This window comes from Moschus berezovskii, chromosome 21 (assembly GCF_049115385.1).
Source record: "Moschus berezovskii isolate FMDL1 chromosome 21, NW_MosBer_1.0, whole genome shotgun sequence".
Taxonomy (NCBI): domain Eukaryota; kingdom Metazoa; phylum Chordata; class Mammalia; order Artiodactyla; family Moschidae; genus Moschus; species Moschus berezovskii.
Window position 1 is genome coordinate 957,900 of NC_142480.1, and position 27,339 is coordinate 985,238.

Sequence of the window (27,339 nt, forward strand, 5' to 3'; positions counted from 1 at the left end):
TTGACCGTTGAGTCACCCGGGAAGCCCCAGAAGGAATTTTACAGACATTATGTTACGCCTCTCATGATGGGGAGATGGCCCTAGGTTACATTGTTGTAAAGGACAAGCGTCCTTACACGAGGGAGGGAGGAGGGTCAGAGTCTGAAAGAGAAGGTGGCAAGATGGAAGCAAAGGTCAGAGGGATGCAGGCCTATGAACCAAGGAATGCAGATGGCCTTTGGAGCTGAAAAAAGCCAGGACATGGATCTGCCTCAGAACAGACCTCTAGAAGGAATGCAAGTCTGCCGACACTTGTGACTGTAAGAAATAAATGAGAATTGGTGTAAGCCACTAGAATTGATGCTTTTGAACTGTGGTGTTGGAGAAGATTCTTGAGAGTCCCTTGGACTGCAAGGAGATCCAACCAGTCCATCCTAAAGATCAGTCCTGGGTGTTCATTGGAAGGACTGATGTTGAAGCTGAAACTCCAATACTTTGGCCACCTGATGCGAAGAACTGACTCATTTGAAAAGACCCTGATGCTGGGAAAGATTGAGGGCAGGGGGAGAGGGGGACGACAGAGGATGAGATGGTTGGATGGCATCACCAACTCGATGGACGTGGGTTTGGGTGAACTCCGGGAGTTAGTGATGGACAGGGAGGCCTGGTGTGCTGCGGTTCACGGGATCGCAAAGAGCTGGACACGACTGAGCGACTGAACTGAACTACGTGAGTGTGTGTTTATTTGTTCAGCAGCCATAGGAAGCTAATATACCTGGCTGACCCCTGGCTACCCTGTTCAGGAGGTGCTGTGTTGGGGGAGCCAAGACTCAGAGAGGCAGCCGGCGTGACCTTGACATTGGTGCCCGGCCCTGGATGCAGGAGGGGGTGGGGGAAGCCCAAGTAGCTGACAGGTGGCCCCCAACTCCTCAGGCCAGCATCTGAGGCTCTGGGCATGACCTGGGGCAAGAGCTGAGAGCCAGCCCTCCAGATGAATGGGCAGGGCAGGGCAGGCAGCTGTTGAAGTTTAAATGCTTTCGTATGCTGGAGTACACTGGTCAGAAGGGCCAGGTCTCCATAAAAGTGAGAGTAATGGGGACACAAGCCAGGATGCCCCACGGTGCTGTGGAGGCTGGGCGCAGTGTGCAGGAGAAAGCCCACATGGGCTTCTTGGCCCATCCCTGAGCCCCAGCCCTGTTGAACGGTGCAGACTGGGGTGGGGGGAGCTTCTCTTCTGCCATTGCCCAGCCAAACCTCCCACGACCCAGCCCCAGGAAGAAGGGGCCAGCCTCTACTCTGCCTGGAGCCCCATAGGATCCTAGCATCTCTGAGCATCACCTGATCAGCCATGGGGAAGGGTCTCTTGCTTCAGGAAGCACCCTGAGTCCTTGGGTTGAGTCAAGGACGACACCCCTCCCCAGGCCTGGAGCGGGCACTCAGCCTGCAGTGAGAGGCCTGGAGCCCTCCCCGACCTCTGCGCGAGAGCTGGGTGGGAGGGCAGACGGCGATGGTGGAAGTTCCAGGGCCCACACCATGCAGCTATGCCTCTTCAGCTGGGCTAGGGCAGGGACACCGGCCGAGCTATTTTTGATTATGCTGCTGCGGTGGCTGCAAGGAGGCATCAATCATTGATGTTCTGGACATCCCTGCCTGCCTGGAGAGGCACGGAGAGCAGCTAGCCAGGCGGGTGGGGCAGGCTGTGGGCTCTGCTGAGGACCTGGGGCCTAGGGGCCTCTGGCTGGCAGCCCTGGCTCCTCACCCTCGGCCCCAACAGTGCCCTGCCTCGCTAGCCCCAGTACCTCGGGACCCAGTCTGAGACCCCTGACCGGCGGCCCAGCGCTGGGATGTGGCCCCAGCTCATCCGTGCAGTGGTCCTAGGGAGAAAGTGAGCCGGTGACTGCCACACGACGGCCACTGCCGGTCCCCGTAGGGTGACCCTCAGAAGTGGTGCGGGGCCTTGTGAGTGCCAGCGCGGCTGTGGGTCAGCCCGTGTCTCCATGCCCTGAGGGGTGTGATGCGGGGGCAGCTATTCCTGAGCCATGCCTAGCTGCTATGGCCTTCCCCAGCGGGGTGTCTGTGCCCAGAGGGACACCGCAGGACGGGGCTGGAGCGAAGCCTGACGACGGGAGCTCCTGGCTGCCAGGGCTCCACAGCAGGGGCCTGGCCAAGCTGTGGCCAGGCTGTAGGGAGGGCAGAAGTAGGGTTCAGGTGGGCCTCATAGGTCCCACCTGTCCAGCTCTGTGGCCCAGGGGCGAGGCCGGGGCATCCAAGGCCTCTGCAGGTGGGAGGAGGGATGGGTGGGGGGAGGTAGGGCCCAGCCTGCCTGCCCCGGGGCCAACTTGGGGGGCATCTCCCTCTGTGCAGCTGCAGGCTGCCACCTGTGGGGTCCACTGCCCGAGGGGCCACACCCTTCCAGAAATGAAATGGGCGTGCAGGGACCACGGTGGTACAGGAGGATGAGCGCAGCAGGTGATGCCAGCCCTCTGCCTCAGAGCAGGCAGCACAGTGGGGGCAGCCCCTCAGGCTGGGGGCCCCTGCCTACCTTCATCCTGAATCTGGGGCCCTGAGCCAGTGCTCAGCCACCTCCCTGGCTGCAGAGCCAGCCAGCCCCCAGCAGGACAATGTCAGGCTGCTCAGCCCTCACCAAGGCCAAGGGCAGAAGTGGTCCCAGGGAGGGTCCCTGCTGCAGCTCCTCCCAGGCCTCGGCCAGCCAGGATTCCGTCAGTTCAGTTGCTCAGCTGTGTCCGACTCTTTGCGACCCCATGGGCTGCAGCACACCAGGCTTCCCTGTCCCTCCCAGAGTTTGCTCAAACTCGTGTCCATCAAATCGGTGAAGCCATCCAACCATCTCGTCCTCTGTCGTCCCCTTCTCCTCCTGCCTTCATCTTTCCCAGCATCAGGGTCTTTCACAATGAGTCAGCTTTTCACATCGGGTGAAAATACCGGAGCTTCAGCCTCAGCATCAGTCCTTCCAATGAACATTCAGGATTCCCAGGGGGCACCCAAATGCACAGGGACTGCCCTGGCAGAGGCCAGCGGTGCCCACCTCCACTCTCCTTCAGTAGCCACATGAGACCCCCTCCCCCTGGCCTCTGCTTTCGTGGGGAGCCCCCCGGCCTCCCCACCCAAGGCTCCAACCTCCCCCCCCACAGCCCTGTGTGCAGCATGCTAGACCATCAGGATGTGTCACACGGGCCGAGGCCATTGCAGCTGGACGCGGTCCTAGGATCATGACTTATCCGAGGGGCAGAGGGACAGAGAGCACACGCTGATTGCAGATGGCTGCTTGTTCCCGGGCCCCCAAGGCCAGAGTCAAACACACAGAGGACAGGCCGGCTGAGACCCCCGACAGGCCCAAGCAGGCGCCAAGCACACCCAGGAACACACAGCTCTCTCCCTGTGCCCACGAGTGACTGATTCCCATCTGGACACAGCAGGGCAGGGTCTCTGGCCCCCGGGGAGTGCTGCTGACCCAAGAGAAGACATCAGGGCAGAAGGGGTGAGGCCCAAGCCCCAGTGTCCCCACCTGAAGGACACGGCAGTGCCCCATCGTGCCACAGGCTCAAGAGGCTGGAAGCTGCCAAGGCCTCTTCCCGGCAATGATGATCGCGTCCATCTGACCCACTGCTGGAAGGCTGCCCGGCTGCAGCCTGGCTAACGGGAACACCAGGCATGAGTCATCCCACGAGGCATCTCACCTGGGCCTGGCAGGCTGTGTGCCCCCCAAGTGAGCCCAGCACTGCATCGTGTGGCCTGTGTGTGCATGCCCCTGCGTGTGTCTGCTCCTGTCGTGCTCATCTGGGCATGGGGTCCCGAGTGCGTGCGTGTCTTTGGGCGCGCTCCCAAGCATCTGTGTGTGTGCAGGGTGCGGTGGCGGGTGGTGCCTGTCTCCGAGTGCATGAGGATAGATCCAGCAGGCCTGTGTCTGGGTACTGCTGTAAGTGTGTGTCATCCCACCTGCGAGGGTCTGTGTGTCTGTAGCCTATGTTTGTCTCTGTGTGTTTGTGTGCCTATATCAAGTCTGTGTGTCTGTGCAGTTGGGTCTCCCGTTTCAGCCTGGCCTCGTTCTGCCTCAGGAAAAGTTGCCGTGTGTCTCACCTGTCCTGGCCCCGCTGGCCCCAGGCCAGGGCGGCCCCTGGGAACGTGGCCGTGCTCTCCTGGGTCTGCTCAGGCCCAGGCTCCACGCCCCCACCCCAGGAGACCCACATGCCCCAAGGGGCCTTTCCTGGGTCTGCACAAGGCTGAGCCTCAGCTAATCCCTACTTCCACGGAAACATCTTTCCTGGGCCTCCCCACCCCCTGCCCTTGCCCCAAGACATGCCACCCAAGCGAGTCTTCACCGGGTCCCCTCTGCCCGCTTAAGGATCCTTCTCCCTCATCACACCCCCACCCCGGTCCAGCCCCCACCCTCCTTCAGGGCCCCTGCCTTCCAGCAGTGCACCCCATGGGACAACCCCTGGCCACCTGGTAATCTTCCTGCTGCCCCTGCCCCTAGGCGCGCTGAGCCTCGGCTTGGGCAGTGTGAGCCAGCATCTGCCCTCTTACTCATTCTCGGCACACACACTCCAGGGCCGCTTCAGTCCAGAACCCTCTGCCCTGCTCCTGAAGTCTGAGCTTAGGCTGTCCGCGCGGAGCTTTCCAGGCCCGCTCCCCGCCCACTTACACCGTTGCACCATGCTACCTCTGCCAGCGCACACCTCCAGACCGGGAGCCCCCAGGGCAGGTCTAGTGGGGTCAGGTCGCAGGCCATGGCCTCCCTGGACCCCCACTACCCCTAGGCCCTCGTCCAGGGTGCCCCGCTCCCCAGTGTGCGACTGCAGTGTCAATCCCCAGACTGAGAGACAAGAATGCGGCGAGCAGGTCCAGTCCAAGAGTCTGGCGCAGCGTCCCGGGACCCCTGGCTGGCAGAAGCCCAAAGTCAACACCCTGAAAGGTCCTCTGAGGGCGCGGGGCGGGGCCGGCGCGGGGTGTCGGGCTGGAGGTGGGAAACCCGCAGGGCCGGACCTGGGGGCGGGGCCGGCCGGGGCCGGGCGGGGCGGGGCCTTGGGGGGCGGGGCCTGGCTCGGACTGGCTCCCCGCCGGGCGGGGGCGGGCCGTTGTCGCCAAGGGGGCGGGGCCTCGCGGGCCGCAGCCAATGGGCTGAATGAGGACGGCGGCCCCACCCGCGCTCGCTCCCCGGCGGCCGTGCTCGGGCTGGGCGGGCCGGGGCGGGGCCCGGGCGGTGGCGGGGCTGGGGGCGCCTGCTCTTCCCGCAGTCTGCTGCCGGCCGCCAGCTGCGGCGCGGGGCTGCGGAGGCAGAGCGCGGCCCTCGCCCGGGCCCCGGGCCTCCCGCGCGCCGGAGCCGGGACCTGCGACTGGACGCGACGGGCTGCCGCGGGCCCGCACCGCCCGGCCGCCAAGATGTGCGACTGCTTCCACGTGATGCTGCCCACCTGGCCCGGAGCCCCCGGCAGCGGTGCGCCTCCTCCCTGCCTGCAGCCCGCTCCCCTCGGGGCGGGTGGGCTCCCCGCCGGGCGCGCGCCGGGAGGGCCCTGGGGCACGCAGTGCGGGCGGGCTGCGGCGCCGGCCGGGGTGGGGGCGCCTCTGGGACCAGCCCGCGGTCTCGAGCGAGTCTCTGCGCCTCGGGGGCTGCTCGGACCGCTGCCTCTCTGCTCCTGCGCGTCCCCTCTTACCTGTCCCTGTCCGTCGGCCTCCCCTGTCTGTCCCTGCTGCTCACTTTGTTCCCCGGGTCGCCGACTCTTCCCTACTCTTCTGTCGCTCCTCGCCTCTCTGAACCTCACTGTCCTGTCTGCCCCTCCCTCTCTGCGCTGTGCCCGTGCTGTAGCCCTCTGGGACTTCGTGCTGTCCCTGGAGGCAGCCGCCTGGGGAGGGCTCCACGTGTGTGTGGAGTGAGACTGCCTTGAATCACCAGATGGCGGGGAACCGCCTCCAGGACTGCCCTCTGATCTGTTTTGGGGAGACCAGCCTAGGTTGACCAGGAGTTAAGGTTCCTGGCTTCAGTCCAGAACTGTGGGGCCAGGCTGGGCCGGGTCCAGCATGTGGCTGTTGTGTGCTGGGTCACTAGGTGGTGGCTGAGGTCTGGGACTTGGTGAGGGGCCTGAGTGAGATCAGAGCTCAGGCACAGGGTCCCCCAGTGCTGGGCAAGGGATAGGGCCTCCCTCTGTGCCTCTGGCCACAGGATGAGAACCGGGTGCTCAGTCTGTCTGTCTTCTGTCTGTCCCTGCGCTGGGCCTAGTTTCAGGGCCTGGGTGTCTCAGCAGCATGGAGGGCACGGTGGGGTGGGGCAGGAACAGTCCTTCCAGCTCAGGGTCAGTCATGCTGCAGCCTGGCCACACCCAGGACACCTGGCCAGCTGCGGCAAAGAGGGCTGGGGCCACACTGCATCAGCACAGGCGAAACCCCACTCCCTGGGGAGGCAAGCTTGATGGTGGTGATGATGGCAGTGCTAATGCTGAGAGGGTGGGGTACCCCTGCAGCTGCAACAGGAGTCGCCGTGGTCCCTCCTATTGTCCATTGGTCTGGCTGGCACTGAAGCCCAGCTCACCTCCTATGTGGGTTTCCCTTGCCCAGGCGAGAATCCCACGCCAGTTCTCCCTGGATGGCCAACGGGAGGATGACGGGCTCCCAGCCCCCTCCTCCTGATGGCAGTGGGCCCAGCCCACACCTCTGGAACTCCTCTGCATCACAGGGACAGAAGGCCCAAAGGACACGGGGCCATTGCTCTGCCTCCCACAGGCCTCCTCCTCGCTCACGGGCTGCCTGGGGACGCCTAAGCTGCAGGGTCTCCGGCCATCTCATCCACCCTCCTGTCTCACAGAGGCCTGTGCTGAGAGCCCCTCCCCAGCTGAGGCCCTCATTCTTACTTTGACCTGTGCTTCTTTGGCCTCTGGGGCAGTTCCTCCTTGTGTACAGCCGGAAAAACCAACCCCTCTTAGGGAGCAAGACTTGCTGGCTCAGAGGCCCTGCGAGTTGTGTCCAATGTGCAGATTCTCAGACCCTCTCCATGCTTCGGAGGAGGCCTGAGAACACGCACGCTTAGCGCTTCAGTGCAGGCATCGTCCTGCTGCAGTTCCCCCCTAGCAGTCCAGAGGCGGGCAGACCCTCCCCGTCCCTTGTCTTTCTGCCCATTCCAAAGCTTCCCTCCTGGATCAGCCTCTCCAGGTTCTCTGAAGGCCCGTCTCAGAGCCTGTGCCCCAGCCAGGGGATGGGAGCTGTGTCAGGCCCAACCTGCACGCGGAGGCTGCCCTCTGGTGGCTGTGTTGGGAACACACAAGCACCGGGATCCGCCCAGCTTTACTGTGAGCACGGCCAGTAACACTCACTCACTCCAGTATCCTTGCCTGGAGAATCCCATGGACAGAGGAGCCTGGCGGGCTACAGTCCATGGGGCCCCTAAGAGTTGGATGTGGCTGAGTGACTTTCACTCACACACCCCTGCCCCACTACTGTCTTCCTGGGGACCCCCCTGCTCCTCCTGGGTGCACTGCCTTTCTGCAGGCACCAACCACGTCACTGGGGTGCTCCCCCCACCTCCCCGCCTTCCTCTCCCAGGGATAGCTGGTTCCTTCCTGAGGCAGAGCTGGGTCCTGGGCAGCTAGACCACCGACGTGCCGGCATGCTCAGTCGCGTCCCACTCTGCAACGCTATGGGCTGAAGCCCACCAGACTCCTCTGTCCATGGGATTCTCCAAGCGAGAATACTGGAGTGGATTGCCATTTCCTCCTCCAGGGTATCTTCCCAACCCAGGGATCAAACCTAGGTCTCCTACAGCTCCTGAGTTGTCGGGTGGATTCTTTACCACTGAGCCACCTGGGAAGCCCCAGCTCCCGGGCTGGGCCTCTGCCCTTCAACCCCTGGCTTGGTTTGTGGCCCCTCCCACAGCCCCCCTTAGAAGCCCCCACAAGGACCAGAGAGCCCCAGGTGCAAAAAGACCAGGGGCCTTTGGGAGTGCCGTGTGGTGTCAGGCGTCCCTTCTGATGGCCCCTGCACAGCCCTGGGCTCTGGGGTCTGGGCTGCGTCTCAGATCTGTGAACGGGAGTGACCACGGCTGCTCAGGCCCAGGCAGGGTAGAGAGGTCTGGCCAGGAAGGCTCAGGGCTGCCCCCGTGAGCAGTCTGAATGGGCAGCTTTGCCTGGTTCTCCGCACCGGTGGAAACGGGCCCACGGGGTCTCAGAGCAGCGAGGCCAGCGGGGAGCCTCTGTGGCCTCTACGGGGCCAGAGCAGCCGTGCCCCAGGCTCTGGTGCTGCTCTGCGCCCCCAGGCAGGGGCACACAGGGACAGGCACCGAGATGGAGACGGGGGCGGTCATCCTGGGTGGGGGTCTGGACCCTCCTGGCACTTTAATGAGATTCTGAAAGCCACCCCTGGTGATGGCCTGTGTGTGTGTCCCTGACGACACCCCTACCTCTTGTGGGGAGACAAGCTGGACAGCCTGGTTCCTGCCCCAAGGCCCCTCAGGAAGTGGGGCAGGGCCCAGGTGTGGACAGGAGGGTCCAGTGCCCCCAACCCACCTGCTTCCCGCTATGCACCCGCTCCACCTGGGGCTCACCGTGGCTGGGCCTGTGGCAGGAATGCGGTGATGCCCTTCTTCCCTCTGGCTAAGCGCTTCCATTCGGGCCCAGCCAGGAGCTGCCTCTTCCAGGAAGCCCCCTGGATTGTTCTCCTTCAGACTCTGACCGTCTCTGGATCTTCTGTGACTGCTTTGCTGAAAGGCTCTGTGTTTTAGGTCCAGCCTGGGGCTGGTTTGCCTGGGGATGGGGAAATGGAGGTGCCAGGGAGGAGAACCCCAGACAGGGGAGTGGGGCCTGGGCCATCTGGGGCCCTCACCACCCACTTCAGGGGTGAAAAGCCCAGATTTCCCTGGCTTGGTCCTCTGCCTGGTTGGGAGCAGGAGGTGGTGGTGTAGTCGCTAAATCGTGTCCGATTTTTGAAACATCGTGGACTGTAGCCCCCCAGCCTCCTCTGTCCCTGAGGTTCTCCAGGCAAGCCTCCTGGACTGTAGCCCCCCAGCCTCCTCTGTCCATGAGGTTCTCCAGGCAAGCCTCCAGGAGCGGGTCGCCATTTCCTCCTCCAGGGGATCTTCCTGACGCAGGGATCAAACCCGCACCTCCTGCACTGCAGGGCCAGGAGGGGGCAGCCCTGTTCTCAGGACTGCTCCGTCCATCCCTCTGTGCATCCCAGGGGCCCCGGGCCTCAGGTGTCCACAGGTTGGGGAGCAGGGGTGTTTATTGAGCAAAGAGGAGACAGGTAGGACTTCTGCCACCAGAGCACCCTCAGCCCACAGGGAAGTCAGGGAGGGTTTCCAGGAGGAAGGGCTGCCTGATGGGGAGAGCCTGGAGAGCATGTCGATGGGGAGCAGCAAGCAGCTTAACGGGGTGGGTCTGGGGTGGGGCAGGGATTAAGGCTGTTAGGAGGAAGGGCCGTGTTCCAAGGGCCGCTAGGAGCCCCAGAGGGTTTCAGGGTAGGTCCCATGGGAAGGGATGAGGCCCAGCAGGGTGCAGGAGGAGCTGAGGGCAGAGGAGAGGCTGTGCACGGGACACCCTCGCAGAGCCCCTCCCCACTCTTGGCCAGGCCTGGTCGCTCCAGGAGCCTCAGGGGCATCGCCAGGCCCCCTCCCTCCAGTTTCCCTGGTGTTTCTTATTTTGGGGCACAGGCTGCTGGAGCTAAAGGTCCACCTCACTGGGGTAAATATTTAATAGTCAGAAGCACTTTCTAAAATGGAAAGATGGAGCCGGGCCCAGGAGGCCTGAGGGCCCAGGGCGGGGAGGGGTGGGGCGGTGGCACTCCCGAGCCCACTGCTTGCCTGGGGGGCTGGAGGGTCCCCCGTGTGTGCACAGGAGGGCGAGGGGCCGTGCTGGGCCCCCTCCCCCGAGAGCCCTGTGGGAGGGACTGGGCTGGGGCATCACGCCCAGGGTGGGCCCCCTGGTGCCGCCGGCAGAGGCTAGCTCCCCAGTGCCTTAGATGGTTGGGAAGGATCCCAGCTGGGCTCCTGCCTGGACATAGCACTGGTGGGTGCCCACCGCCAAGAGGACGGCCGGAGCACAGAGCGGGGCGGGCCGGGGCCGGGACGCCTGCGGTGGGTGTCTGCGTCTGGGCCCCCGTCACGGCGGCTCAGCCCCACCGTCCACGCTGGGTGCGGGTAGGCGGCCTTGGAGGTCAGGCCCCGGTGGGCCAGGGCAAGGCTTCTGTGGTTGGGGCTCAAGCCCTGAGTGGCCTCCCACCGCAAGCTGATGGTGGGCCGCCCGCACTGGTCCCAGTGGCCTCCTCCACACCGCCCTTGACCCTGGCTGATGCCCTTGTGCCCAGGAGCCACCAACCTTGCCAGGCCCAGTTCAGGCGGGAAGGAGATGGCCTCCCACTGGGCGCTTGGCTGCGGCCCCCCTCGGGGCAGCTCCCCGCAACCCAGGGCAGGCCTCGCTCCTGGGAGGCAGGCCCACCCGCGGGCTCCTCTGTGACACGCCCCCCGGAGGGCACACTCGCACTCAACCTCCTCACCAGCTGACTCGCTCTCAGCTGATCCTGGCCCTGCCCCACCCCTTCCCACGGGGCCTCCGAGGAAAAGCTCGGAGTCTGGGTGGCAGGGGTCTGCGGACACGTGCCAGGCAGCCTGCATCCAGGCCTGGAGGTGCCCACGGGCCCTTCCGCTGGCCCTGTGTCTGCCTGGCCACCTGGAGCCAGGGGACTGGCAGGCAGGGTCCCTGGGCGCCAAGGTGATGGCAGGTCCCCACTCAGCGTGCTTGTCTGCTGGGGGGCCAGGCACACACCTCGGAATGGATGCCAGTCCAGAGGCGGGGTGCAGGGCAGCCCCTGGACCCTCGCTCCGACTGGGTTACAGCAGTGCTGACTCAGGGCCCTGCCCCTCCAGATAGCTCCCTCCCTTTGCTTCCAGCACTCCAGCTGGCGCCCACCTCCCAGGGGCAGCGGGCGCTGGCCACTGGGGGACAGACCAGGGTCCACGCTGGAAGGGGGCTGGGGCCAAGCAAGCAGCAAGTGCCCATGCTGGAGTCTGGGAGGGCCTTTCGTGAGGGCAGGACAGTGAGGCTGGAGGAGGCCCAGCCTGCAGACGGCACTGCAGAGGGGCTCAGGCTGCTCTGGCGGGGAGGCTGGCCACACTTTCACGATGGTCCAGGGCAGGGCAGGTGGTGGGGGTGGCTTGACTGGCATGGGGCACCCCGGCTCTGGCAGGGAGGCAGCGGGGTGCACTGCTCTGTGCCAGCACCCGGCCCTCCTTCCAGCTGAGTCAGCCCACCTGGCCCTGCCCGGTGTAGGGGAAGCAGCAGCCTGGTGGGGCGCCAGGCAGGAAACAAAGCGTCCGCCAGTGAGAACCGTGTGGGCCGGTGGACTAGGTGTGCTCGCGGGCCCGCAATCCGAGCTGCTTTTCCTCTCCCGCAACCAGTGTCGTTTACGACCGCTAGGTTTTTGTGGGGTGAGGGGCGGGCAGGAGCGGCCTGCGTGCCGGTCCCCCTTGCGGCCTCTCACCCATGTCCCGGGCAGTGCCAGCTGCCTCAAGCTGGCTGGAGCCTTCTCAGCGGCCGGGGCCATCCCTGCCATCACCCCCTCAGCAGGCTGACCCCTCCTAGGACTGGGCCTGACCCCTCACTGCCCTTGAACCCCTGGCTGGACCCCTCAGCGGTGCCGGCCTGCTCCAGCCTGCTTGTGGGGTGCAGGTGCCCGCAGCCAGTGGGGCCCCGCCCCCAGGACTGTGGGGCGCAGGGCGGGGCGGCCCTGGGGCCCAGCAGGTAGTACAGTCTGCAGGCCTGCCGGGGCCTGCTAGGTCTGCCCCGGCTCAGGGCGGGGCTTGGCAGCTAAAGTCCCGTCCTCCCGCCCCCTCAGGGGTCCCCGGGGGCAGGGAGTCATGGGGGGCGGAAGCTGAGGCAGTAGGAGCTGGCCGGCCGGGCAGGCGGGCTCCAGGGAGCGGGTGGGCTTCCGCAGGTGCTGCTCAGCCGCTTAAGTCCAACGGCTGTGGAGGGCTGGGGACAATTGCTGGTTCCAGGGACCACCACGCCCTGCTAGCTTGTCAGGTGCCCTGGAACTTTGGGCGCTGGGTTTTGGCTGAAAGGGCTAGAAGGTGGCCAGGGTCAGGCTGCCCTTGAGGGGCTTGGGCGGGGGGCAGTGGCCAAGGCCACCTTCCCCAAGGTCACTGACCCAGGCCATGGACAGGCTCTGTCTGGCCCTGCTCTCACCTTTGTGGCCTTGGTTGTGGAAGAGGCTGGCTGTGCCCTGGGTGGGGGTTCTCATCAGAGCCTGAGGGGCCGTGAGGCGCTGCCCTGCCAAGAAGGAGCCATCCTAGTCCGTCCCGGAAGGGCCTCCGTCCACCCTGCAGGCTGTGCCTACACGTCCCTCCCTGGCACTGCAGCCTGCCAGCCCCCCAGCCTCTGGCCCAGGCCGGTGCCCAGCCTGCCTGGATGGTCCTGTGTGACAGCAAGTCTGTCCACCTGCCTGTCTGTCCACACAGCAGGACTGGACTGGGCTGGGCCAGGCCTGGGCAGGGCGGTGGCAATGACTCACCGCATCCCTGAGCGGGCTGGTGTTTCCTCCCCCAGTCAGCTGCTCTGACTGGGGGGGCACTCTGGGGGAGGGGCAGGGGGCCCCCCTGCTCCTGAAACTGAGCGGGAGGGGCCTGGCCCAGCTGTGGGGGCCTGTGAGGGGTTCCGCCCAGCCCCTCTGGTCAGGGAGGGGTCTTGGCTGACTCTGGGTCGGCCTGGGAAGGGGGCCTGAGGGCGGGGCCTGAGGGCGTGGTGTGCAGGGGAGGAGCTGGGAGGACAGATCCAGGGAGCTGGGAGTCTGGATCTTCACTTCGGGGCAAGTTGAGAGGACGTCGGCCTCGGTAAGCAGCTGAGCTGTCTTCGGTACCCACCCTCTGCCCCCTGCCTTCTTCCTGGGCTCAGTCCTGGGGTGCCCCGCCACCCCTGCAGGGTGGAGGGGGGAATTCTGGTGGGGGTGGCAGAGCTGGGCTGGGCATCTCCATTGCCATCTCCCTGAGTCTGCCCTCCTCCAGCCCAGCTGATGCTGGAGGGGCAGGCTGGTCAGGTCCTGGTGGCCAAGGATCACCGTGGTCAGCATGGCCGTTTCAGTCCCAGAAAAGGCAGGCCCCCAGCTGGGCTGTGTGGCCGAGGGCGGGTCCTTCAGGTGACCCTGCTTTGATGCACTAGGGGCTTGGGGGAGGGAAGGGTGCTTCAGCCAAGCTTATCTGCAGGTGCTGGGCGGGCCATGGGGGCCTGCAGCAGCGTCCCAGGGTCACACAGCGCCGGGCATCCAGGTGCTGGCCCTTCAGCCTGGACACAGACACGGGCCTGCTGGGCCTGCTGGGGTGGACGGGAGGGTCAGGACACTGCTTTCTGCTGCCAGGCCCGTGCAGCTGGTGGCCTGGGAGCCGCCTGCAGGCCTCCGAGTGTCCAGGTGCAGCAGGAGACGCACTGTGCTCACTTGCTGCCCCTGAGGTCCCGCCGTACCCTCAGGCTGGGCGGGACCCACTGTGCCTTCCTATACCCACCTAGTCCCGCTCTAGCATTTATTATGCACCTACTGCATGCCAGTGTTGGTGGGAATGTTCCAGGGACCAGGCACTGGCCAGGGATGATGACAAGGTGGCCAAGCTGGATGGTGAGATGGCAGAGGAAGCTGCCTATGAAAAGGGCAGAGGCTGGGAGAGAGGGCTGGTCTGGAGCCCAGCTCCGAAGGTCTGGGGAGGGTGCCGGTGTTGGTGGGCCAGGCAGACAGCCGGGGCTGCAGTGGAGGTGGCCGTGGGCCAGGGGGACTGGGGCCTTCCTGCAGACAGAGACGAAGCCCAGGCTGCCGTCCCGGGCAGCAGACTTCTCTTGAGAAATACCGGGGAGGCAGGGTGGGCCCTCAGCCACATGTGGGCGTTGCTTCAGAAAGTCTGGAGGTCTCATGACTAGTCAGCCGCGCTCGGCCCTTTCCTCCTGACGTTCCGGGGTGGGGTGAGGCGGGGTGTCCCAGGCACCCCTGTGGGCACTGGGCCCCCAGCCCGAGGGCAGCGCCTCCCGTGGAGGGAGCCTGGGTTGGCCGGGGGCTCATCTGGGGCTGTGCACACTGTCCACACACACCCCCGACACGAGCATGAAGACCCCATGAACACACGCCCCCAGGCTTGTGAACACACACAGGCATCCCGGGGTGGACACTCAGGCCACTCTCAAGGGCCCTGCTGCTGGCTACTCTCCTTCCCCTTGCACTGACAGTCTCCGGTCTGACTGCTGCCGGAGTAAACTCGCCCCATACCCGGCCCACCTGGAGGCTGGAGCTGGGCTCCCGGGGCGGTCAGTCACATGCACACCTGGGTTCTGTTTAGGCAAACCTGCTGCGCTCGTGAGTGGTCCTACGCTGGGCCCCCTAAGAACGCCCCCTGGCTGGGGCTGGCAGGAGAGTCCCCAGGTTAGTCCGGGGCCCCAAGGACAAGGTGAGTGTGGGGAAGTCATCCGGGTGAGCGCCGCCTTTCTGCAGCTGTCCCCCAGCCAGCTTTGGGCTGCTCCTTGGCTCTGCCGGCTCCGCAGATGCTTCCTGGAGGCCCCACCCCAGAGGACTGCCATTCTTGGGAGCGAAGCTTTTCTGATGATGTGGTGTCCACCCCCTACCCCCCAAGTCCCCCAGTAGGTAGCGTTTGAGGCCGTGGACTAGTTAGGGTGCGTATGTAGCCCGACCGGGGTGCTGGGGCCATGGCCGGGCCTGAGCCCTGGGGAGGAGGGGACGGGCGTTGGGCGAGGCAGCAGGTGCCAGCAGCCGGACCAGCTGGGCCTGGCTCAGCGAATCACCTCCACATCCTCCTCTGCAAAGTGGGCTTTGGTGACTTTATGTTATCAGTCGTTATTCCAGGCAACTCCTGGGTCTGGGCTTTCTGCAGGGCCACGGCTGGGTCAGGCTGGCTGCCGGGACTCCTCGCGTGCACTCAGGGTGCGGGGGGCCCACAGAACACGGGGACTGGCAGGACAGAGCTTAGGGCTACAAGGAGGCCTCCTCTTCCCTCCGTGGGGGCACGTCCGAGGCTGGCAGGGCTGCTGGCCGCCTGGCCCTGGGGCAGGCAGGATTTCCTCCTTCCTGTTTTGTCTCTGGGTTGGGCTCCAGCCAGCCTGGGGTTCTGCCTTAAGGGGTGCAGAGGGACCCAGAGCTTACAACCACAGCCCTGCACCTTCCCACCGGCCTGACCTTGGGCTCGGCCTGTGCTTGCCTCCCTGAGCCCCCACTTTTGGTTCCTACCTTAGGTATAAGGCTCTGGCACCCGAAGGGTTATTGTGAGGGTGGGACTGGGCCGGCTGGGGCCTCAGCAGCAGGAGGGGTGCTGGTCCAGCCCAAGCTGGGCGGGCTGAGCCTCCCTGCCCCCAGGTTCCCAGGCCCTCAGGTTCTCCCTGGCCTTTCCTTTCAGCCTCCAGCCTCCCTGGGAGCAGGTCTGGGGGTACAGCTTCTCGGGGCCTGGGGGATCCCCACCTGACTTCAGGGCCTTGCACCACCGTGCCCAGCCCATGGCCTGGCTGCACACCGCCTGGGGTCCCCCACCTCCCGCTGCCGCGATCCTGGTCTGGGCGGGCCGCTGCCCACGCCCCCAGGGACACGCCTGCCAGCCCGGCACGGAGGGCGGTCCCGGCCTTGTTTTGCTGTGACTCAGAGAAGGATGCGGGCTGGGGGCGGCTGGGCTGCTTTCCTGGGCGGGTCCGCGCAGCTCCCAGCCTCTCAGCCGGCGCCCCAGCCTGGAGCGCCGGGCACGGGGAGCGGGAGGCCGCCCCCGTACAGGCCGGGGCCGGGGTGCGGCCACCCTTGGCCTTCCCCCGCCGCGTCCGGCCCCCACGCGGTCCGCGGGCTGAGCGCCTCGGCCAGTGGCTCCTCCTCCCCCGGCCTCCGATTCCCGGGCGCTCACCCAGCGCACCCACTTTGGGGATGGGCAGGACGGGAAGGGAGACTGTGGCTGGACGGTGCGGGGTCCGCCACCCTCGCCCCTGGCTTCGCAGGGCAGCGGGCTCGGCGGGGAGCAGACCCGGGTGTCCCCTTCCCGCGGGTGGCCGGAATCCGCCGGGACTGGCTCTGCACCTCCCCGCCGCGCCCCCACCTCCACATAGCTCTTGTTCTCCGTGGGCATAGTAGCTCTCTGACATCCGGGGAAGTCAAGGCTGTGTGGGACAGGCTTGCTCAGGTCACACGGCAAGTTGGCCAGAGAAGAGCCGCCACAGCCGCAGTCCCCGCAGGCCTGGGCTTCCCCCGCGGGCTCCATGGGGACAGGGACCCGCTGGGGACTGGCCCGTGGGACAGGAGTCCCCGCCTGCTCCAAGCCCTGCTGGCGGGGGTCGGTGGGAACTCGGGTTGGCAGGTGTCACCTCCTCACCAGCAGTGCGGGCTCAACCAGGGAGGGTTCTCTGAGCCCGGCCAGAGTCCATAAGATCCAGGGCCGCTTCTCCTGGAATCTTGAATACAATTCATGGGGCGCTGGGCCTGTAGGCGCTGGTGAACCGGTTTTAAGGAGGGGTTTTGATCGCTGAATCATCACACGACTTTGCATAGCCAGTTTCTCCTGAGTGATGCTGGCCCGTGTGTCTCCAGGAATATGTCCAATCCCACTGCAGTTTCAAGTTTATTGGCATACAGTTTATAATTTTCTCATTTCAATTTTATGTAGAATTGAAACATATTTTGGGGAAAGGTACGAGTCGTCCGTGTGTAGCTAAATGCCTTCTCCCAAAGTGGACACACGATGTAACCATCACTCCTAACCCCCTCCTGAGGCCTCTCCCCAGCTGGTCTGCCCCCTCCCAGAGGAATTCCATCGCTGGTGCCTGGCAGTTGTAAGTTTTACATTTACCTCTGTGATTCATTTTGACTTAATTTTCACACATGCTATGAAGTGAGCGTCCAGGTATTTTTTTCCCCCCAAATACATATCCACTTGTCCCAGCACTGCTGTTGAAAAGACTGTTAACTTTCTATTGGAATATTTTGGCTGCTTTGTCAAAAATCAATTGATCTTACAAAGCGTGGGACCCTTGTAGACTTTCCATTCTTTTCCATTGATATTTGTGTTTGTATCATACCGACTTGGCTCTGTTGGGGGTCAGAGAAAATACCTAGCTGGCTTTAAATGGCTTAAATTATTGTAAATCCATTGAGACATTTAAATGGCCCGGCGTATGGTCCGCCTCAGTGAAGAGGGGCGTGTGCTCTGCCCCCGTTGGTGTCCCTGCGGCCTGCTGGGTGACGGGCGGGCCAGTTCTCTCCTGTTTCTTTTTGTGAGGCCGTCGAGCGCTGAGCAGAGTGCTGCAGCTCTGTCTTCGGTGTGGATCGGTTTATTTCTCCTTTCAGTTTTGCCAGTTTTCACTTCAGTGTTTTTGCCTCTGTTATTAGGTGTATGCAGACGAAAATTTTTTTTTTGATGAATTGTGCCCTTTATTATTATTATGAAATGATTAGTTTTAAAACATGATTATTATTTTGAAATGATTAGATATTTTTCTTTTCTTGTCTTGTGGTACTATTGGTAAAGAACCTGCCTGCCAATGCAGGAGACATCTGTTCCATCCCTGGGTTGGGAAGATGCCCTGGAGAAGGAAATGGTAACTCACTGCAGTGTTCTTGGCTGGAGGACCCCCATGGATAGAGAAGCCTGGTGGGCTACAGTCCATGGGGTCTCAAAGAGTCAGAAATGCCTGAAGTGACCGACCACGCACGCTGCACACCCCTTGTCTTGTCTTCTCCATTTAAGGGCTTCCCTGACAGCTCAGCTGGTAAAGAATCTGCCTGCAATGCAGGAGACCCTGGGTTGATTCCTGGGTCGGGAAGATCCGCTGGAGCAGGGATAGGCTACCCACTCCAATATAGTTGGCTTCCCTGGTGGCCCAGCTGGTAAAGAATCTGCCTGCAATACGGGAGACCTGGGTTGAATCCCTGGGTTGGGAAGATCTCCTGGAGAAGGGAAAGGCTAACCACTCCAGTATTCTGGCCTGGAGAATTCCATGGACTGTATAGTCCGTGGGGTTGCAAAGGGTCAGACACGATTGAGCGACTTTCACTTCACTTGTTATTTATAGTCCATTTTGCCTAGATAGCATGTAATCAGGGTTGGTTTTTATTTTTATTTATTTATTTTTTCCTTTAGCCACAGACTTTATTGTTTGAATATTTTCAACTATGACTTTTTTGGACAGACTTTAATTTTACAAAACCCTACATTGCATGTTGCTGGGTCACTTCACTCTCCGTTTGATACCACATTTTCATGAAGAGGTATTTCCCCCAGTCACAAACTGCCTGTCTGTGTTACAGGATCCTTTTAGGATTCCCCCTCCCACACGGTATCATTTTTTTTTTTCTGATATGAAATCTAGCTGTAGATTCACGTTTGATTTGAGGATTCCTGCATCCTCAGTGTGAGAATTTAATGTTGACTGAGAAATGAAAGTGATCCCTGAAGTCTTCCCTCTGTCATGACCCTGAGAGTGTGTTCTAAAGGCTGAGCATGTGTGAGCCACAGGGGTTGCTCTATGGAGAAAGAATTTCTCATACCTTTCCATGAAATAACTTCTCTAGGATGAATTATTTAAAAGTATGCTTTGGTGTTGCTCAACCTACTTTGGTATCTTTCAAGAGTCTTCATCTTTGTTCTTGTGTTTACGTTTTTCTCCAGGTTTCTTGTGCACATCAGCTGAGTGGTTGTCAACAGTTAGCACAGTTTCAGTGGAGTTGGTTCACATTGATCAATAGTTATCAAAGAAGCAGTAGGGGTTGTTTGTCCTCTGCTCATGTCCTCTGAGGTCTTTAGAGTTGGGGGCTGTTGCTGGAAACACCCATATTGTGTTTGTAGAGTGAGTTTTGTTAAGTTACGCAAGGTCAGACTAATGACTAAAGGCTTAGTCACAGAGATAGCACCCATGTGGATCCACATCCACAGGCAGTGCCTGTCTGGACTGCACAGTGCAATGCTTGAAGGAACCTCCATATTGATTATATCACCTCAGATTAGAACGTCTACTGAGGGTCCTCCTGGTTTTCTTTCCTGTGCTGGGTTCTCTCGTGTCGTCTAAGGGAAGAGGCACGAGTGAAGTGTTCTCCACAGAGCTGACATTCATAGGGCTTCTCTCCACTGTGGGTTCTCTCATGTTCCCTCAGCTTAGCATATTTATTGAAGGCCTTCCTACACACACAGCATACATGTGGTTTCTCTCTAATGTGGATTCTTTTGTGCACGTGAAGCCCCGAACTATGAGTAAAGGCCTTCCCACACTCAAGACATACATGTGGCTTCTCTCCAGTGTGGACTTTCTCATGTGAACTAAGGCCAGAGCTTTGAAGAAAGGCTTTGCCGCACTGATGACATTCATATCTCTTCTATCCTGTGTGAGTTCTCTCATATTGTTTCAAGGAGGAATTTTGATTGAAGACTTTCCCACACAGATGACATTTGAATGGTTTCTCTCCAGTGTGAATCATGCTGTGTCTCCTGAGGCTAGCACATCTACTAAAGGCTTTTCCACACTGATGACATTCATAGGGCTTCTCTCCTGTGTGAGTTTTCTCATGTACTTTCAGGGAGAATCTTTGATTGAAGACTTTCCCACACAATTGACATTTGAATGATTTCTCTCCAGTGTGAATCATCTTATGTCTGCTAAGGCTAGAGCATCTATTAAAAACTTTCCCACACAGAGCACATTCACACGATTTACGTCTAGTGTGAATGTGACCCTGTCCATTGAGGAATGACCCTTGACTAAGTGATTTTCCATGCTGTTTGCTGACATTATTTTTGCTTCTGAAGGGAACTATTGAATATTGAAGTGAAGATGTAGGAGTAACTTCATCTCTCAAATCAGTGCATCCAGTAGGATCCCCTTGTGGGTGAGAAACCTGCATTGTCCTGGTTGGGAATGTGTGCTTCCAGTAGACACTTTGCATTAATATCATTTCTTGTTATCTAAAGAGACTTTCACTGCCTGGACTCTGACCTTGGAGGTCTCCTGCTGCTTCAGTCCACAGCTCTTTCCCTTGTTCCAATTGGAAAATCACATCTGATTTGCTGATCTGATAGCCTACAGAGACCAGGTGGGTGACAGTTTCCAGCATCACATTTCTGAACAGGTTTTTCTGGGACTTGTCTAGCAGGCTCCACTCTTCCTGGGTGAAGTCAACGGCTACATCTTCAAATGTCACCGACTCCAGGGGCTCCATGCTCAACAGCTCAGTCACTGGGAGCCTTTCTCGGGATCTCACTCACAGCCAATCCAAGCGCTAGGCAGGCCAATCAAAACCCTAAATTGGAGGAGTAGGTGAAGCCAAATGGATTCTGAGGACTCCATAGCAAGCAGCTGGTTCCTCTTCCTCCAACCTCCTAAACGGTCCAGCTTCTCTGAACAAATGCCTCTCTCTGTCTGTTTTCAGGGTTGGTTTTTAAATTTCATCTGACAATCTCTACCTTTTTGATTGGAATTTTAAGTCCCTTTATATTTAATATATTGTCAATATGGGCGGCTTGAATCCTGCCATCTTGCTAGTTGCCTTCTAATTTTATTCAATCCATCCTTTGCTCCTCTCCCCTTCATCCCTTACCATGTTTTAGAGTTACTTAAATATATACACATAGCTTCCCAGGTGGCACTAGTGGTAGAACCTGCCAATGCAGGCTAGACGTAAGAGACCTGGGTTCGATCCCTGGGTCGGGAAGATCCCCTGGAGGAGGGTGCAGCAACCTGCTCCAGTGTTCTTGCCTGGAGAATCCCATGGACAGAGGAGCCTGGTGGGCTGTAGTCCATACGGTTTGAGTCAGACACGACTGAAGCAACTTAGCATGCACACATACACATGTATATAATTGCTTAATAAGATACATTACGTATATAAGCATAAAGTTTATATTTATAAATTGATATATATTTATACATTCAGTTCAGTTCAGTCGTTCAGTCGTGTCCGACTCTCCGCGACCCCATGAATCACAGCACGGCAGGCCTCCCTGTCCATCACCAGCTCCCGGAGTTCACTCAAACTCATGTCCATCGAGTTGGTGATGCCATCCAGCCATCTCATTCTCTGTTGTCCCCGTCTCCTCCCACCCTCCAATCCCTCCCAGCATCAGAGTCTTTTCCAGTGAGTCAACTCGTCGCATGCGGTGGCCAAAGTATTGGAGTTTCAGCTTTAGCATCAGTCCTTCCGATGAACACCCAGGACTGATCTCCTTTTGAATGGACTGGTTGGGTCTCCTTGCAGTCCAAGTTAAATGTGTATAATTAATTATATACTAGACAAATATTCATGTAAATTATACACACACATGTATGATTATATTAATGTAATTAATGTAAATTATACACATTATACATACAATTATATACATTCCTGTATATGCAAATTATTCTACGTGTGTATATACAGCAATACACTCATATGCATTGTGCATACATATATGTATATTCTATTATTTTGTCATTTATATTAATGTGTATTTTGCAAACATATTTTTAGTCTTGTATTTCATTTCTGCTGTTGGCTCATTAGCTGCACATCTTTTTCATCTTAATGGCTGCTTCGTGGTTTATACCACGTATTTTTTATTATCACAGCGTGTCTTCCAATTACATTAAACTTCCTCATGTATGATGTGAGAACTTTACAGTAAGAACTTCCATTACCCCCACTCCTTCCTTCATATTATAGCTGTCATATGCGTTACTCCTACATATGTTCTATGTTTTGTTTTATACAGTTAATTACCTTTTACAGGTCTGCTAAGGTGTAATTTGCATACCATAAACCTCACCCATTGGAAATGCATGATTCAGTCGTTTCAGTAACTATGCAGAGCTGTGCAGCTATCACCCTGTCCAGTTCTAGAGCATTCCAATCACCCCCAGTTCTCTGGAGCCTGTCTGTAGCCCGAGCCTACTCCCACTGGTAGTCCCTCGCAGTTACTCAATTCTGCTAAAATATAGACACTGATCCAACATCTATCCCTCCCCTTCTGTTTTGCTGTTATTGCCACGTATATTACATCTATATGTATCATGATCCCAACAATATGACTGTATAATTGCCACCTTATATGGGATGTTGCCGGATTATGGCCTGCGCACCAAGTCCGTCCTGCCGCTCGTTTTCCAGCTGGAGTTTTGTTGGATCACAGTCATGCCCATTCATTTACGTGTTGTCTACAGCTCCTGCTGAGCCACAGCCACGGAGCTGCAAGAAAGATCACATGGCCTGCGCAGCCTGAAATATGTGCTGTGTGACCTGCCCCAAGAGAAGTCTGCAAAGCCTGCTTTATGTGATCTTATATCTTTTAAAGAAGTCGAAAGACGAGTGAGGTGTATTTACAGGCGACTCACTGGAAAGATATCTCTGCTGAGTCTGTTACATTTGCCCACACAGTGACCATTTTCTGCATTCTTCATTTCTTTCTGTAGAAATGGGGAGTATCCAATGCCGGTTCCTTCAGCATCTCTTCCAGGAAGACTTGCTGTGAACTCCCTTTGTCTTTGTCCCTTTGCAGATGGCTTTATTTTTGAAGGATGCTTCACTGGAGATACAGTTCATGTCTGACAGCATTTCTCTTTTAGCAATTTGAGTCTATTCCGCTTTTTCCTGGCTTCCATGGTCTCGGATGGTAATTGCATTGTTGTACCGTTAAATATGATGGGCCACTTTTCCTTGTTTTCAAAATTGTGTCTTTCTTCTGAACATTTTGATGTGATTGTCTAGGTCTGGATCCCTTTCTGTTTATCCTACTCGGGTTTGTTGAGCTTCTGAGATCTGTAGATTGTTTTCAGCCATTATTCTCTCAAAAATCTTTTTCTGCCTCTCTTTTTCCTTCTGAGACTTCAGCTACGCATAATTGGCGTTCGTAATGTCATCCCGTGGGTCTCTGAGGCTCTGTTCATTTTCCTTCAATCCTTACCCCCTTGTTATTTACACTGGTTTTTGCTGTTCAGTCGCCAAGTCATGTCCAACACCTTGTGATCCCATGGACAGCAGCACGCCAGCTTCGCAGGCCATGTGATCTTTCTTGCAGCTCCGTGGCTGTGGCTCAGCAGGAGCTGTAGACAACACGTAAATGAGTGAGCATGACTGTGATCCAGCAAAACTCCAGTTGCAAAACGAGCGGCAGGACGGATTTGGTGCGCAGGCCATAACCTGTCCTCCACTGTTTCTCGGAGTTTGTTCAAACCCGTGTCCATTGAGTCTCTGATGCCGTCCAACCGTCTCACCCTCTGTCGCCCCCTTCTCCTTTCTGTCGTCAGTCTTCCCCAGCGTCAGGGTCTTTTCCTTTGAGCTGGCTCTTCGCGCCAGGTGGCCAAAGTATTGGAGCTTCAGCCTTGGCATTAATCCTTCCAATGAATATTCAGGGTTGATTTTCTTTAGGATGGACTTGTTGGATCTCCTTGCTGTCCAAGGACTCTTAACAGCCTTCTCCTGCATCACAGTTCAAAAGCATCAATTCTTTGGCTGTCAGCCTTCTTTATGGTCCAACTCTCACATCTGTACACGACTACTGGAAAAACCATAGCTTTGACTGTACGGACCTTTGTCAGCAAAGTGATGTCTCTGCTTTTCAATACACTATTTAGGGTTGTCATGGTTCTTCTTTCAAGGAGCAAGTGTCTTTTATTTCATGGATGTGGTCACCGTCTGCAGTGATTCTGAAGCCCAGGAAAATAAAATCTATCACTGCTTGTACTGTTCCCCCTTGTTTTGCCATGAAGTGATGGGACCAGATGCCGTGATCTTAGTTTTTTTAATGTTGAGTTTTAAGCCAGCTTTGACTCTCCTCTTTCACCCCTATCATGAGCTTCTTTAGTTCTTCTTCCCTTTCTGCCATTAGAGTGGTTAAATTGACTAATTTCTATTAATATACAAGTGTTTTTGTTGTGGTTGTTTTTTCTGACTGCACCACAGAGCTTGCAGGATCTTAGTTCCCTGACCAGGGTTTGAACCTGGGCCCTAGCGGTGAAAGTGCCGAGTCCTGATCACTGGACCACCCGGGGGTTCCCCTAATCTACCAGGTTTTTTCTTCCTCTATCATCTCAGCTCTGCTATGGAGTCTCTCCAATAAATTTTCAACTCCAGAAATTCCAATTTAAACAAAAAAAGTTTCTGTTTCTTTATGACATTCTCCATCAAGCCATGGTCATCATATTTTTCCTTAATTCTTCCCACATGTTCTGCTTTACTTCTCTGAACAAATTTGTGAATCTTGCTTTGAGCCTGTGCCAAATGCAGCATCTGAGGGCGTTCAAAGACAGGTTCCGTGAGCTGTTTTGTTCCTCACTGAGGGTCGTACTTTCTTGTCTCATCGCACGTCATATACGTTTGTGTTGAGTGCTGGACACTGTTCTTTCCATATTGTAGTAACTCTGGGTTCTGATTCCTTGTCAGGGTTGCCATCACTGTTTTGTGTGTGTGTTTAGTAACTTGCTTTGTTGAGTCTGAGGTTCACCTGCTGGATCCGTGCACCCCGTCCCGGCTCACCGCTGTTAGACCCCGTCTTGCGGCCCTCAGCTCAGTGGCTGTGGGTCCTCCCCTGACCTTGGCCTGTGCTCCCAGACCCAGAGTCCAGGGCTTCCCCCCCGTGTGTCCACAGCCTCTCCTGGGCCCCTGCCCCCAGCCCCACCATCTGCTCCACCCACCAGCAAGGCACCACTGACTCAGCCCTCTCTCTGCAGTGTCCGGTCGGCAGTTACAGCCTGGAGAGCCAGATGCAGAATCCGAGGAGGAGCGCTCGGTAAGTGAGGTCTGGGAGGGCACGTGCGCGCTCCAGCATCCCCCGCACCCCGGTCCCTTCCTGGACTTGAGCAGAGCCGAGTGGCTGAGGGTAGCCTGAGCTTCTCTCCTCCCACCAGGTGACTACGGGGCCAGGGCCCGAGCTCATCCGTCCCCGGCCACAGGGCTCCTCGCCCGTCTACGAGTGTGTGACTGAGGGTGCTGGCTTCAGACTCCCGGTAAGACCCCTGGACGGACACGCACAGGCAGAGGGAGGGCTCAGCTGGGAGAGGCACCGGTGGCCACATCGCCTCTGGATCGCCCCGTGTGGACAGCTGTGTCTGCTCAGCTGTCTCCTCTGACTCCTCTGCCTTGCCCTGGGGCCCTCCCTTCAGCCAGCCAAGACACAGTAGAGATGGCACACGTGTACAGGTGGGGAAGAGATCTCATGCCCCCGTGTGCGATGGGGCACAGGACATGTGCACACACGGCTCTCTGGCGAGGAGACACAGACACGGTCTCTGCGGCCCCCTCTGGAGATGGCTGCGGAGAGCCAGCAGTGGTGGGTTCCCTAAAAGGCTTTGCTCTGGTGCTGCTTCTTTTCTGTCCCCTCTACCTGTGGACATCGGGGCTGGGCCCTGTGGGAAGCGTCGAGGCCCAGAGCCGCCTTCCCCCCAGAGGAGCCTGGCTCTGCTTGCACACAGCTGCACCCTGCAGGTTCTAGGCAGGTTCGGGTGTCTGGGCCTCCCCGAGTGCCTCCTGTCCCCTGGGCTGGGGCAGGGTAGGTCACCCCGCTGTTTGTTGCTGCTGCAGGAAGACGCGCCGAGGAGGCGGAGGTCCTGGTGGAAGCGGGACTCAGGGGACTCGCGGACACTTTCCAGGATGAGCCACCTGGAGGTGGGCATGCGGGAGTGGACATTGGGGTGGGCGTGGGCTGGCCCCTGACAGAGGCTCCAGTCTGGGAAGCCAGGGCTAGAGCGAGATGTCGAGGAACAGGAAAGCTGGAAGAGGCCCCCGTGCTTTGGGGAAGGGTGTGCCACCTCCTTCATCAGGCCAGGGGGCGGTGCTCCGGGATGCTGGTCCAGGCCTCCCAAAACTTGGGAGGCAGGGTCCAGACCACTGACCAGGTAGACCCTGTGTTCCCACCTGTGCAGGGGCTCTGGCCACTGCCTGCTGCAGCCAAGGCCACAGGAGGAGCTGGGTTCTATCGGCTCCTGGGGAGCCAGGCAAACACCGCCTGGCAGCCTGTTCTGTCACTGACAGTGCCCTCCCCAAGGCCAGCAATCCCAGGGCTCTCCCAGACCCCAAGGATCCATCATGTCTGAGCTCAGGCCAGTCATGCCTTTTTTGGCATTCTCATGGGCATTGTACAGGAGCTGGTGATCAAAACCATCCCCAAAAAAGAAACGCAAAAAAGCAAAATGGTTGCTTGAGGAGGCCTTATAAATAGCTGAGTAAAGAAGAAGCTAAAGGCAAAGGAGAAAAGGAAAGATACACCCATCTGAATGCAGAGTTCCAAAGAATAGCAAGGAGAGATAAGAAAGCCTTTTTAAGCGAACAATGCAAAAAAATAGAGGAAAGCAATAGAATGGGAAAGACTAGAGATCTCTTCAAGAAAATTAGAGATACCAAGGGAATATTTCATGCCAAGATAGGCACAATGAAGGACAAAAATGGTATGGACCTAACAGAAGCAGAGGATATTAAGAAGAGGTGGCAAAAATACACAGAAGAACTATACAAAAAAGATCTTAAAGACCCAGATAATGACTGTGGTGTGATCACTCATCTAGAGCCAGACATCCTGGAGTGTGAGGTCAGGTGGACCTTAGGAAGCATTATTATGAGCAAACTAGTGGAGGTGATGGTATTCCGGTTGAGTTATTGCAAATCCTAAAAGATGATGCTGGCACTCAATATGCCAGCAAATTTGGAAAACTCAGCAGTGGCCACAGGACTGGAAAAGGTCAGTCTTCATTCCAATCCCAAACAAGGGCAATGCCAAAGAATGCTCAAACTACTGCACAATTGCACTCATCTCACACGCTAGCAAAGTAATGCTCAAAATTCTCCAAGCCAGGCTTCAACAGCATGTGTTAACTGAGAACCTCCAGATGTTCAAGCTGGATTTAGAAAAGGCAGAGGAACCAGAGTTCAAATTGTCAACATCTGTTGGAGCAGCGAAAAAGCAAGAAAACTCCAGAAAACTATCTACTTCTGCTTTATTGACTATGCCAAAGCCTTTGACCACGTGGACCACAACAAACTGTGGAAAATTTTAAAGCGATGGGAATACCAGACCTTCTTATGTGCCTCCTGAGAAACCTGTATGCAGGTCAAGAAGCAACGGTTAGAACCAGGCATGGAATTATGAACGGGTTTCAAATTGGGAAAGGAGTACATCAAGGCTGTATATTGTCGCCCTGCTTATTTAACTTAGATTGTGGGGAGAAATATCAATAACCTCAGATATGCAGATGATGCCCCCCTTAATGGCAGAAAGCAAAGAAGAACTAAAGAGCCTCTTGATGAAATTGAAAGAGGACAGTGAAAAAGCTGGCTTAAAACTCAACGTTCTAAAAACAAAGATCATGGCTTCCAGTCCCATCACTTCATGACAAATATGTGGGGAAACAATGGAAACAGTGGCTGCTTTATTTTGGGGGGCTCCAAAAT

At 58.0% G+C, this 27,339-nt stretch overlaps 1 protein-coding gene and 1 pseudogene across 1 annotated transcript in view; one reads left to right on the forward strand and one right to left on the reverse strand.

Moving 5' to 3' along the window:
• The first annotated feature begins 5,276 nt into the window (after window positions 1–5,276).
• Window positions 5,277–27,339, forward strand: part of AHNAK2 (AHNAK nucleoprotein 2) — a 33,393-nt gene continuing 11,330 nt past the window's right edge. The window contains 4 exon segments of the mRNA XM_088829864.1: window positions 5,277–5,434; window positions 24,627–24,685; window positions 24,804–24,902; window positions 25,477–25,560. Of these exon segments, the coding sequence (XP_088685990.1) occupies window positions 5,380–5,434; window positions 24,627–24,685; window positions 24,804–24,902; window positions 25,477–25,560 (297 nt within the window). The 5' untranslated portion in view covers window positions 5,277–5,379.
• Window positions 18,943–20,142, reverse strand: LOC148774463 (uncharacterized; annotated as a pseudogene).